Genomic DNA, 14,818 nt, shown 5'->3' on the forward strand with positions numbered 1-14,818 from the left:
CTGTGGTCCTTGATACAGCCTCATGATCAGTGGTGACTGGGAGAGTTGAGCCTGATGTCTCAGAATCTGAAAAAGTTACAAAAACAACTTAAATGGTCAAAAATGGTCATGGATCAAATACTCAAATATAAATACTGCCTGTAAGCCTGTAATACATGAATACATCTTAAAATAGTCATTCTAGGTCAACTTAACCATCACAATAGCATCTGCCTGGTTCTGCCCCAAACATATTATTTTAAATTCCACAAAGATCTATGGATGTATCCTTCTCTTTTGCTCTCATCTCAAGTCATCAAATACACATGATAATGATTTATACCCACCATGGACGTTGTGTTAAGTCATATAACCGTTGACTCTAAGAAGATGTTGCCCAACTACACACACCCTCTCGTTGTCACAAAGTGGTACATCTTTACCCTAGAGGACCTCTACTCTACCTGTCCAAGCTGAACTCCTGGGCTCATATGTGGTCCTTGATACAGCCTCCTGACCAGTTGTTACTGGGAGAGTTGAGCCTGATGTCTCAGAGACTGCAAAAGATACAAAAACACCTTTACACTTAAATGGTTACATCAAATACTCAAATATGAATACTGATGTCTAATGATCAGCTAGGTGTACATCATGTTTGTAGATTGCCTGTAATACATGAATAAGACGATCTTCAAAAAGTAATTCTAGGACAACTAAACCAGCCAAGCAGAAATTGCCTGGCTCTGCCCCAAACATGTCATTTTAAATACAACAAAGATCAATGAATCTTTCTTTCTCTTAAGCTTCACTTTTAAGTCTTCCAGTATTCTGTAAACACATGGTTATGCTTTTCACTCACATTTGACGTTGTGGAAAATCAAATAACCATTGATTTTAAGAAGAGGACGTCCCCTACACATACCCTCTCTTTGTCACAAAGTGGTACATCTTTATCCTAGAGGACCTCTACTCTACCTGTCCAGGCTGAACTCCTGGGCTCATATGTGGTCCTTGATACAGCCTCCTGACCAGTTGTTACTGGGAGAGTTGAGCCTGATGTCTCAGAGACTGCAAAAGATACAAAAACACCTTTACACTTAAATGGTTACATCAAATGCTCAAATATAAATACAGACTTCTGATGATCAACATGGTGTGCATCATGTTTTGGATAGCCTGTAATACATGAATAAGACTGTCTTAAAATAGTTGTTTTAGGTAAAGTTAACCATCACAATAGAATCTGCCTGGCTCCGCCCCAAACTTATTATTTTTCCACAAAGATCTATGAATGTGTCTTTCTCTTTTTCTCTCACCTCAAGTCATCCAGTCCACATGGTAATGATTTATACCCACCATGGACATTGTGTAATATCAAATAACCATTAATTTTAAGAAGAGAACGTCCCCTACACACACAATCTCTTTGTCACAAAGTGGTACATATTTAAGCTAGAGGACCTCTACTCTACCTGTCCAGGCTGAACTCCTGGGCTCATATGTGGTGCTTGATACAGCTTCCTGACCAGTTGTTACTGGGAGAGTTGAGCCTGATGTCTCAGAGACTGCAAAAGATTAAAAAAACACCTTTAAACTTAAATGCTTACATCAAATTCTCAAATATGAATACTGATGTCTAATGATCAGCTATGTGTACATCATGTTTGTAGATTGCCTAAACCAGCCAAGCAGAAACTGCCTGGCTCTGCCCCAAACATGTCATTTGAAATACAACAAAGATCAATGAATCTTTCTTTATCTTTAGCTTCACTTTTAAGTCTTCCAGTATTCTTTATTCTGGTTATGCTTTTATCTCACCATTGACGTTGTGGAATATCATACAACCATTCGCAATAAGAAGAGGTTGTCTCCTACACACACCATCTCTTTGTCACAAAGTGGTACATCTTTAAGCTAGAGGACCTCTACTCTACCTGTCCAGGCTGAACTCCTGGGCTCATATGTGGTCCTTGATACAGCCTCCTGACCAGTTGTTACTGGGAGAGTTGAGCCTGATGTCTCAGAGACTGCAAAAGATACAAAAACACCTTTACACTTAAATGGTTACATCAAATACTCAAATATAAATACTGATGTCTAATGATCAGCTAGGTGTACATCATGTTTTGGATAGCCTGTAATACATGAATAAGACTGTCTTAAAATAGTTGTTCTAGGTAAAGTTAACCATCACAATAGAATCTGCCTGGCTCCGCCCCAAACTTATTATTTAAAATTCCACAAAGATCTATGAATGTATCTTTCTCTTTTGCTCTCACCTCAAGTCATCCAGTCCACATGGTAATGATTTATACCCACCATGGACATTGTGTAACGTCATATAACCGCTCAGTATAAGAAGAGGACGTCCCCTACACACACCCTCTCTTTGTCACAAAGTGGTACATCTTTAAGCTAGAGGACCTCTACTCTACCTGTCCAAGCTGAACTCCTGGGCTCATATGTGGTGCTTGATACAGCCTCCTGACCAGTTGTTACTGGGAGAGTTGAGCCTGATGTCTCAGAGACTGCAAAAGATACAAAAACACCTTTACACTTAAATGGTTACATCAAATACTCAAATATGAATACTGATGTCTAATGATCAGCTAGGTGTACATCATGTTTGTAGATTGCCTGTAATACATGAATAAGACGATCTTCAAAAAGTAATTCTAGGACAACTAAACCAGCCAAGCAGAAATTGCCTGGCTCTGCCCCAAACATGTCATTTTAAATACAACAAAGATCAATGAATCTTTCTTTCTCTTAAGCTTCACTTTTAAGTCTTCCAGTATTCTGTAAACACATGGTTATGCTTTTCACTCACATTTGACGTTGTGGAAAATCAAATAACCACTGATTTTAAGAAGAGGACGTCCCCTACACATACCCTCTCTTTGTCACAAAGTGGTACATCTTTAAGCTAGAGGACCTCTACTCTACCTGTCCAGGCTGAACTCCTGGGCTCATCTGTGGTCCTTGATACAGCCTCCTGACCAGTTGTTACTGGGAGAGTTGAGCCTGATGTCTCAGAGACTACAAAAGATACAAAAACACCTTTACACTTAAATGGTTACATCAAATGCTCAAATATAAATACCGACTTCTGATGATCAACATGGTGTACATCATGTTTTGGATAGCCTGTAATACATGAATAAGACTGTCTTAAAATAGTTGTTCTAGGTAAAGTTAACCATCACAATAGAATCTGCCTGGCTCCGCCCCAAACTTATTATTTTTCCACAAAGATCTATGAATGTGTCTTTCTCTTTTGCTCTCACCTCAAGTCATCCAGTCCACATGGTAATGATTTATACCCACCATGGACATTGTGTAATATCATATAACCATTCACTATAACAAGAGAACGTCCCCTACACACACAATCTCTTTGTCACAAAGTGGTACATCTTTATCCTAGAGGACCTCTACTCTACCTGTCCAGGCTGAACTCCTGGGCTCATATGTGGTGCTTGATACAGCCTCCTGACCAGTTGTTACTGGGAGAGTTGAGCCTGATGTCTCAGAGACTGCAAAAGATACAAAAACACCTTTACACTTAAATGGTTACATCAAATACTCAAATATAAATACTGACGTCTAATGATCAGCTAGGTGTACATCATGTTTGTAGATTGCCTGTAATACATGAATAAGACGATCTTCAAAAAGTAATTCTAGGACAACTAAACCAGCCAAGCAGAATCTGCCTGGCTCTGCCCCAAACATGTCATTTTAAATACAACAAAGATCAATGAATCTTTCTTTCTCTTAAGCTTCACTTTTAAGTTTTCCAGTATTCTGTAAACACATGGTTATGCTTTTCACTCACATTTGACGTTGTGGAAAATCAAATAACCATTGATTTTAAGAAGAGGACGTCCCCTACACATACCCTCTCTTTGTCACAAAGTGGTACATCTTTATCCTAGAGGACCTCTACTCTACCTGTCCAGGCTGAACTCCTGGGCTCATCTGTGGTCCTTGATACAGCCTCCTGATCAGTGGTGACTGGGTGAGTTGAGCCTGATGTCTCAGTGACTGCAAAAGATACAAAAACACCTTTACACTTAAATGGTTACATCAAATACTCAAATATAAATACTGACATCTAATGATCAGCTAGGTGTACATCATGTTTGTAGATTGCCTGTAATACATGAATAAGACGATCTTCAAAAAGTAATTCTAAGACAACTAAACCAGCCAAGCAGAATCTGCCTGGCTCTGCCCCAAACATGCCATTTGAAATACAACAAAGATCAATGAATCTTTCTTTCTCTTAAGCTTCACTTTTAAATCTTCTAGTATTCTGTAAACATATGCTTTTAACTCACATTTGATGTTGTGGAAAATCAAATAACCATTGATTTTAAGAAAAGGACGTCCCTTACACCCACCCTCTCTTTGTCACAAAGTGGTACATCTTTACCCTAGAGTACCCCTACTCTACCTGTCCAGGCTGTACTCCTGGGCTCATCTGTGGTCCTAGATACAGCCTCCTGATCAGTGGTGACTGGGAGAGTTGAGCCTGGTGTCTCAGAGACTGCAAAAGTTACAAAAACACCTTTATATATTAATGGTTACATCAAACACTCAAATATTAATATTGACTTCTGATGATCAGCTAAGTGTACATCATGTTTTTAGATGGCATGTCATACAAGAATAAGACTGTTGTGTTGTAGCTCAACTAATCTGTCACTGTAGCATCTGCCGGGCTCTGCCCCAAACATTTCATTTTAAATACCACAAAGATCTATTCATCTATCTTCACTTTTGCTGTCACTTTTAAGTCTTCCAGTACTGAAGGTCATGCTGTTTACTCACCATTGACATTGTGGAATATCTTACAACCGTTGACTATAAGAAGGGGACATCCAATACACACACCCTCTATTTGTCACAAAGTGGTACATCTTTAACCGAGAGTACCTCTACTCTACCTGTCCAGGCTGAACTCCTGGGCTCATCTGTGGTCCTTGATACAGCCTCCTGATCAGTTGTTACTGAGAGAGTTGCAAAAGATAATCAGTTACTCAGAGACTGCAAAAGATGCAAAAACACCTTTACACTTCCAGTATTGTGTTAACACATGATTATGCTTTGTACTCACCGTTGACGTTGTGGAATATTATATAACCGTTTGCAATAAGAAGAGGATGTCCACTACACACACACACCCTCTTTGTCAAAAAGAGGAACATCTTTAACCTAGTGTACCTCTACTCTACCTGTCCAGGCTGAACTCCTGGGCTCATCTGTGGTCCTTGATACAGCCTCCGGATCCATGGTGACTGGGAGAGTTGAGCCTGATGTCTCAGTGACTGCAAAAGATACAAAAACACCTTTACACTTAAATGGTTACATCAAATTCTCAAATATAAATACTGATGTCTAATGATCAGCTAGGTGTACATCATGTTTGTAGATTGCCTGTAATACATGAATAAGACGATCTTCAAAAAGTAATTCTAAGACAACTAAACCAGCCAAGCAGAATCTGCCTGGCTCTGCCCCAAACATGCCATTTGAAATACAACAAAGATCAATGAATCTTTCTTTCTCTTAAGTTTCACTTTTAAATCTTCTAGTATTCTGTAAACATATGCTTTTAACTCACATTTGACGTTGTGGAAAATCAAATAACCATTGATTTTAAGAAAAGGACGTCCCTTACACCCACCCTCTCTTTGTCACAAAGTGGTACATCTTTACCCTAGAGTACCCCTACTCTACCTGTCCAGGCTGTACTCCTGGGCTCATCTGTGGTCCTAGATACAGCCTCCTGATCAGTGGTGACTGGGAGAGTTGAGCCTGGTGTCTCAGAGACTGCAAAAGTTACAAAAACACCTTTATATATTAATGGTTACATCAAACACTCAAATATTAATATTGACTTCTGATGATCAGCTAAGTGTACATCATGTTTTTAGATGGCATGTCATACAAGAATAAGACTGTTGTATTGTAGCTCAACTAATCCGTCACTGTAGCATCTGCCGGGCTCTGCCCCAAACATTTCATTTTAAATACCACAAAGATCTATTCATCTATCTTCACTTTTGCTGTCACTTTTAAGTCTTCCAGTACTGAAGGTCATGCTGTTTACTCACCATTGACGTTGTGGAATATCTTACAACCGTTGACTATAAGAAGGGGACATCCAATACACACACCCTCTATTTGTCACAAAGTGGTACATCTTTAACCGAGAGTACCTCTACTCTACCTGTCCAGGCTGAACTCCTGGGCTCATCTGTGGTCCTTGATACAGCCTCCGGATCCATGGTGACTGGAAGAGTTGAGCCTGATGTCTCAGTGACTGCAAAAGATACAAAACCACCTTTACACTTAAATGGTTACATCAAATTCTCAAATATAAATACTGATGTCTAATGATCAGCTAGGTGTACATCATGTTTGTAGATTGCCTGTAATACATGAATAAGACGATCTTCAAAAAGTAATTCTAAGACAACTAAACCAGCCAAGCAGAATCTGCCTGGCTCTGCCCCAAACATGTCATTTGAAATACAACAAAGATCAATGAATCTTTCTTTCTCTTAAGCTTCATTTTTAAATCTTCTAGTATTCTGTAAACATATGCTTTTAACTCACATTTGACGTTGTGGAAAATCAAATAACCATTGACTTTAAGAAAAGGATGTCCCTTACACACACCCTCTCTTTGTCACAAAGTGGTACATCTTTACCCTAGAGTACCCCTACTCTACCTGTCCAGGCTGAACTCCTGGGCTCATCTGTGGTGCTTGATACAGCCTCCTGATCAGTGGTGACTGGGAGAGTTGAGCCAGATGTCTCAGAGACTGCAGAAGTTACAAAAAAAACTTTACACTTAAATGGTTACATCAAATTCTCAAATATAAATACTGATGTCTAATGATCAGCTAAGTGTACATCATGTTTGTAGATTGTCTGTAATACATGAATAAGAAGATCTTTAAAAAGTAATTATAGGTCAACTAAATCGTCCCATCGGACTATGCTTGGCTCTGCCCCAAACATGTCATTTGAAATACAACATCAAGATCAATAAATCTTTCTTACTCTTTTGCTTTCACTTTTAAGTCTTCCAGTCTTGTGTAAACACATGGTTATGCTTTTACTCACCGTTGACCTCCTGATCAGTTGTTACTAGGAGAGTTGAGCCTGATGTCTCAGAGACTGCAAAAGATACAAAAACACCTTAACACTTAAATAGTTCAATCAAATACTCAAATATAAATGCAAATATAAAAGACTTCTGCTGATTAGCTAGGTGTACATCATGTTTTGGATAGCCTGTATTACATGAATAAGACTGTCTTAAAATAGTTGTTCTAGGTAAAGTTAACCATCACAATAGAATCTGCCTGGCTCTCCCCCAAACATGTTATTTTAATTCCACAAAGATCTACAAATCTTTTTTTCTCTCTTGCTCTTTTCCTCAAGTCATCCAGTACAGATGGTAATGATTTATACCCACCATGGACATATAATCTTTGATTATAAGAAGAAGACTACACACCCTCTTGTTCAAAAAAAATGGTACATCTTTCACCAAGACCTCTACCCTACCTGTCCAGGCTGAACTCCTGGGCTCATCTGTGGTCCTTGATACAGCCTCCTGACCAGTGGTGACTGGGAGAGTTGATCCTGGTGTCTCCGCAGTACCGCCGCTCTCACCACTCACATCACGCGCTGCCCGTAGAGCAGCAACTGCTGGAGGGGGCACTGCACAACAAATAGGGTCGTCATCATAATAATCATAATGATTCATTATTAAAATTTAAGATGAAGCACAACTACATTCGGCATCATTGATTACACGATTAGAGGCATTAGGCAATAAAATGATGCATATTTGCTCAAAATAATAATTAATTTAAAAAAAATTATAATAATTAATAATTTAATTATGGTGTCCTTAGTTATGCTTAGTAATAGCTCATCTTGGCTGGCCTCAGTGTCAATCGCTCCTGCTTCAAATTAACCATTGGCATGCCATCCGATCCAGATTCCGTCTTTATAAAATAATTTAATGTTACCAAAGTTTACTTGGCATATTTATTTCAGAAAATAAATAACTGAATGTGACAGATCTGACATTACAAATTAACCAGCATCAGAGATTGATAACTGTGTGTGACCGACTTCTTTGTCAGGATAAGGGTAAGGTTGAAATCTTCAGGTGAAATCGAGTTATTTCAACTTCACCAAGTTAGGGGCACCACTAAGCAATCATGCCTAGGGCACCCAAATGGCTAGCAGTGGCCCTGTCTAAAAATATATACAAAAATATAACAAAATGTATTTTTAACAAAGCTGTTCATATATATGTTATTTTTATAGTCAAATATATTTGTCTGCTAGGTGTTTATTTTCTTTTGATGGTCTTAACCTCATGAAGAAGAAGGTAAGGCAATGTTTAATCATGGTTGTGAATGCACTGCTTGGTGTTTTTGAAGAATGTCATGTTTAAACCATATCTCATCTAGTCCTTAACATGTCCCTTCAAATGAATTCTGAAAAAAAAAGCGTGGCCCCTTTATATAATACATTCTTCAGATACTTGCTTGTACCACTGCAGTTATGCAGAGAAAACCCAGAAATGGACTCCTTTTTATAACGAATGACAGGCCTGTGAAACTCGCTAAGGAAACAGGTTTTGGATCTGTTGGAGGAAAAATACAATAAGGTTTGATTATTATGATAATAATGGTCTATGAAACCTTTGTGTATATATTTTTTTATGTATGCACTTTCAGCAAGCATGATAATTATTGGGACTAAGTGATTAGGACTTACTCCGTGTCAAATGAAAAATATCGACAGCTGATGTTATTGGTACATCTCTGGTGACAGGTCTGCTGGTCTGCACTGGACTCTGAGGAGCTTCCTTTGCCATCTCCAAAGAAATCCACTTGTTCATGCAATTTAAAATTGCAGCCTGATGGAGCTATAAATCGCATATCATCAAATTTATAACATGATTTATGTAGAAATAATTGAAATGTAAAATCAGGAGATTATAATATACATGTATACAATTATATATGTCAATTATTATGGCCAACAGCATCTGCTTGTGTCTTATAATATAGCTTACTCCTAATTAGGAATAAAAGGCATTATTGTTGACATCCTTAAATTACCATGTAGTATTTTCAGATGATATGAAATAGGATCAGAGTGACCAGCGGATACACAACAAGTGTACTCCCTGCTGTCGCTGGGCCTCAGGTCGTTAATGCTCAGGTATGCAACACGTCCCTCCACATCCATAGAAACGTTGTATTTGTTGTTGTTAGTTGCTGTGATATCATCATCTTTGATAGATGTCATTTGGTCTTCTTCAATACAATTGCACCCATTCAACCAATTGCACACCTCCATGACCAATCCATTGTGGGTGTATGGACAGACCAGAGTGACTCCAGATCCCTCTAGGACATATATCTGCATTCCATGGGGCAGGCAAAAGAGGCCTGCTGCGAAGAGAGAACACAATTATTATTAGTGGACATTATTATAATTATTATTAGAGGGCATAGGTTATTATTAAAGAAAACAAAGCTAATGCATGTTTAATGTCCCGCACGGGAAACATACCTAGCAGCAATAGGGAAGTGCACAGTTGGTCCATGGCTTTCTAACAAATAAAAAAGAAAAGATTATTTAAAGGATTATCTAAATACTTGTAGATCCATCATTGTATCTTCATATTAAGAATTAAACACATTTGATTGGCCATCATATCTTTTAAAGAGTCATGGTGTGGCCACACCAGACTACAACTACAGCCATTCAATCATTTTTAATGAGAACAAATGAATGCAAACAATAAGGAAAGCGAGTAAAGCATTACCAAATAGAGTATCACCAAAAAAAGCAATGGAAACCTACATTTGATATCGGTGCCTTCAATCTTCTCCAAAAGGGGATTTGGTAGCTGAGTGGAACGCCGCTCGAAAACATTTCTCTTCCCCTTTTATATTCAAGGTGCCACACCCACGAGGCCAGATGCTCCATGGATCTGTGTATGCTAACATGCTTTGTGTATGCATTCAGTGGAAATTTACATGGTAGCGATAAAAGCCAAACAAGATCACGTTTGCCACAATAATAAAGGCAGTGTTTTCCCCTGATTCCCTTCACAGTGTTCTCTGGTAAGATCATTTCCACCATCTCATCAAGGGGGAAACTATGGTTTGATGGTTGCCATTGTCCTCTTGGTGGTTTGTGTGATGGGTCATTTTATTATCTAACTCCAGCAAGGTGGTTATGTTCTCACCCGGCTGTGTGTCTGTCTGTGTGTCTGTGAGTGGAATATCTACAAATGCTAACATGGATTTGCACCGAATTTGGTGGGTAGGTTGGTTATGACAAAAGTGATTACCTTTCATGCCAATCATAAAAAAACAGGGTGTGACAGTGGGCGTGACATATCACAAAAAGGTGTATAACTTCCTCTAAATCAGCAAGAAGAAGGCTTCCTCTATGCTGGCTACACACAGGTCCTTAGAATTTGCTGTGTTCAGACACTCAAAGGACAGCAAACACAGCGAGAGCAGCTGATCAATGGAAATGTGAATGTCCTTGACAATGGCCTTGAGGTGCTCCCTCAGCGCTTTCACCTCCAGCTCCTGCTCCCAGCTCTCCTCCTCCAGCAGCTGCACAGAGGGTTCTCACCCTATTTGAACAGTTCAAAAGCCTAATGGAGTAAAAAATCTAAACATGCACACCATTTTAAAAATGTCAAATGGTTGGAAGTGTAAGAGTTAAACAAATAGCTAAAGCGATTAAGTTGTAATACATTTGAGATAAAATATTATATATATATATATTTTTTTAAATATATATATATATATATATATATATATATATAATAACAGCAGAGCTGTTCTGATATAGTTTGAAACCGTTGAAGCAAGTGTGTGTGTGTGTGTGTGTGTGTGTGTGTGTGTGTGTGTGTGTGTGTGTGTGTGTGTGTGTGTGTGTGTGTGTGTGTGTGTGTGTGTGTGTGTGTGTGTGTTCAGTCAACACACTCACAACCTCTTTGTCTTGAAGTTGCCTTTCACACATTGCAAGAGCAAATGGGCCTTCTAAGGCCTGGCTATTCTATGAGTTTAGCTCATCATCGATCCTTACAGCAAGTAAAAATGAAGAAATCACCTGTAAATATTATGACTTACATGACTTACATACATAGATATTGCTATAGCATAACTGTAGGATCAATAGGTCTAATTAGTGAAGCTCCAGCTTGACGCTCCGCTTTCCCCTTGACACGTACCTCATCCAATATCCACTAAAAGAATCCACCGGACCAAGACTTGGAATTTAAAAGGTTTACTTGTCAAAAGCAAAATACAAAAATCCTTTTCCACAACATCAGGTTATGATTTGAGGCGAGAGAGAGAAAGAGAGAAGTCAAAAAACTGTGTGGCTCCACGCTTGTTAACCCTGACTGTCTGTCACACAGATAGTTAACGCAATAAAGTTACCTCTCACACTTCAAAATAAAAGTAATTAAATGTGCGCATACACTAAAAATAATGCAAGTGAATTTCAAAATAAAATTCAATATATTCAAAATTATCACAATTGACTATTATATTATTTCACTTATGAAAATCCAAACATTATCATAAAATATGAACTTAAACAAAGCAAATTGATTGATCTGACTTATAAAAGTGCATAAAAATATAATTCTCAAAGATATAATTTTAAGAACATTGAATGAGACCAGCCTGGTGGTGCTTTGACACAAAATAGGGTTGAGTGTAGAACATATTTCGTCCAAGAATCACCATTAACTCATATATCATTTTTTTAAATTTTCAATCAATTTATATGAAGATAATTTTGACATCATTGAGTTGCAGATGTTTCAGAGGAACTCTTAATTCTGCATTATCCCATTTATCCAGTCAATGTGTTCTTTGGAAAGGAAGGAATAGACTCCTGGTTTGGTCCGAACAGCGCAGCCCTTGCCATAGATAGTGATTCCTACTTGCACACCGTTGCACATCAGAGGTCCTCCAGAGTCTCCCTGTCGAAAAAAAGATGAAATCAGGAATGCATTTCAAATCCTCTTTTAGCCTACCAAATCCGATACAAGATATTGATAGAAATGATGAAGATCCATTAAAATCACACTGCAGTTACCTTACAAGTATCCTGATCTTTCTCACTCTCTCCCACAGTTCCGGCACATACCATGTTGGCAGTGACGAAAAAGTGAGAACCGTAATATTCCTCAGAGTTGCACGTTTCTCTTTTGATAACAGTGACGTTGGCGGACATCAGATCATCTGTCATTCTTATATCTGAAACATTGACGGCCCCCCAACCAGCCACCATGCATTTGGTACCATCCTGGGGGTCTGGGATTTCATTGGCCAATGGCAAATTCTTTACAGCATTAGTCGGCATCGCCTCTTGGTCGAGCTGCAACAAAGAAAGTACAAAGTAACTTTTATCATCAATAGTGCAACAACACTTATGTTGGATGTGATATGAGTATTAATCACACAGTAATTAGCTCACCTTAAGCAGCTGGAGATCATGGACACGCGTGTCGCTTTTATAGGCATGATGGGGGTAAGACGTTGCAACCTTCCGGACCTGAACAGATTCATCTGTCTCGCTCTTTTTAATGGTGTCCACCCCAAGACGCACCGTAGATATTCTATTAAAGAATCCAAAATAGGGTTTACTAATGAATACCAAACAACAGCATGTTATAGTACACAACAAAGCTCAACAACAACATACATAAATACTTAAGGTAGTGTATAGTAAGAGTTCAGATGTGTAAGGAGAGCAGAAAAGAGCAGAAGAGGGAAGAGAAACCCTGATTTGGCAGAAATGAGCCGAGAAGTGGTCTAATATCTAAATATTCTCATACAGAGGTCAACCAGAAAACATATTCTCAGTGATTCACCCATCAACAGCAGAAGGATCGTTATTGCATTTCATACCAATTACACCCAAAGGATAGCTCTTGAATCGTACCTACAGCCCCTTGCCTAAAGCTTCCTACGTACAGCTACAACCAACAACAAACATTGTTCATGTGATTATGAGCAGAAGTGTATTATTGGATGAACGATGTAATGAAATTCCTACGGATGACAGTGGGCCGCGGTCAGCACCCATCTGGAAGAGAGGAGGGTTCCTCCGCAGATGGGCTTTCCTGTGCTGGTCATCAGGAGAACCATGTAGGGCAGAGAATGCGCTTTCACCTTCTTCCCTCCAATGATCTCAGCCTTGCCACAAGTACCTTTGGTTAAACACAGCACCGCTGAAAGATCTCCGTTATCCGTACAAAAACAATGCTAGTTTGTCCATGTGATTATTTGTATCTTATTATTATTTGTATTATTCGGATGCTTCGCCCCCGACTGAAAGGTGTTTGGTTCAAACCCCTGTCTGTAGCCATCCTTGAGCAAGATGCTCCAACACAATGACTAAATAGTAAATCAATCCAAAAGAAATGTATCACAGATCATTTAGTGTTCTACTTACATGACTGGACATGGAGGACCAAACACAAGGTTTTAACAAGAGCTAGTAATGAACGCGGCATAGCTTGTTTCTAATGCCAAAAGATGGAGGTACTGAAACACAAGATGCAGCATGAGTTGCTTATATGGCCTGTTCGAAGGATATGGGTCAACCACAAAGAGATGAACACACTCACACTTGAATGTGCCCATGCATGTGCCTGCAAGTATCATTTTACACAGAACCACACTAACAATGTGGATGCTACACTCGGGGACTTTTACTGGGCTCCTCCAAACGGGGGGGTGGGGGACGTTGTAGGGAGATGTCTTAAACTCCTCCCCTTTTGTTAAAAACAACACGATGTGGTCTGGTCTAATCTAGTCAAGTCATCAACAGAAATGTAACAGGAGTTTTTCTTTTTTTTTGGCGTGACTTTTTTTTTTTTTTTTTCTTCGCGTGTGCGTGAGAGCAGATAATGATAAATGGCATTGATTGACATTGTTCATGTGATTCTGAGCAGAAGTGTATTATTGGATGAACGATGTGAGGAAATTCCTACTGATGACAGTGGGCCGCGGTCAGCACCCATCTGGAAGAGAGGAGGGTTCCTCCGCAGGCGGGTTCTCCTGTGCTGTTCATCAGGTGAACCATGTAGGGCAGAGAATGAGCCTTTACTTTCTTCCCTCCAATCATCTCAGCGTTGCCAAAAGCACAAAAAATATACATAAGTTTGCCCAGGATGGTTCTTATTTCCTAACCGGAGATGATTAGCTCCCAGCAGAGAGGTTCTGGGTTTGAACCCCTGTCTGTAGGCAGCCTTGAGCAAGATGCTCTAACAACTCAATGGTCAATGTTGGGGGTTTAGGGTTACACTAAGTGACACAGGGTTAGGCCAACAAAAAAGTAGGGTGAGAGTACTCAGATGACTTTTTTGTTGTGACTCGTAACGTAAGATGTTCGTTTTGCAATTCAAGTAATCAGTTATTTAGTTACCTTTTCAAAAAAGCAATATTGAAAATCCCAGACTTATTGGCACTGTTTCTATTTCCTACTTCTTGGCAAGCAGCTGCGTAATGGGCATGTGTGGCTCAGCTATTGATATGGCGTGGACCGTCAGCTGTTCTAGTTCTGACAAGTAATCAAATTATTTTGAATATCAGGGAGAAACTACTATGACTACTATGAAACTACCGCCACCTTCACTTGTCCCCGGAGGGGCTCATTGAGGGGGTGATCAATGATTAGGCAGAACTGAGCTTTTATATGACAGCATGAACAACACACCTCTGCATATCTTCTTACAGACGTTTTT

General features: G+C 39.2%; 1 protein-coding gene across 1 annotated transcript; it reads right to left on the minus strand.

Moving 5' to 3' along the window:
• Positions 1 to 11,896: 11,896 nt before the first annotated feature.
• LOC311341571 (granzyme K-like) lies at positions 11,897 to 13,585 on the minus strand (the record flags this gene model as incomplete). The annotated part of the gene is made up of 5 exons (XM_084466393.1): positions 11,897 to 12,046; positions 12,163 to 12,444; positions 12,544 to 12,685; positions 13,126 to 13,279; positions 13,525 to 13,585. 5 exons carry the CDS (start codon positions 13,583 to 13,585, stop codon positions 11,897 to 11,899), a joined length of 789 nt encoding a protein of 262 aa, XP_084322519.1.
• Between the last annotated feature and the right edge of the window lie 1,233 nt (positions 13,586 to 14,818).

The sequence above is a fragment of the Micromesistius poutassou genome, assembly GCF_964030765.1.
Source record: "Micromesistius poutassou genome assembly, chromosome: 4".
Lineage (NCBI taxonomy): Eukaryota > Metazoa > Chordata > Actinopteri > Gadiformes > Gadidae > Micromesistius > Micromesistius poutassou.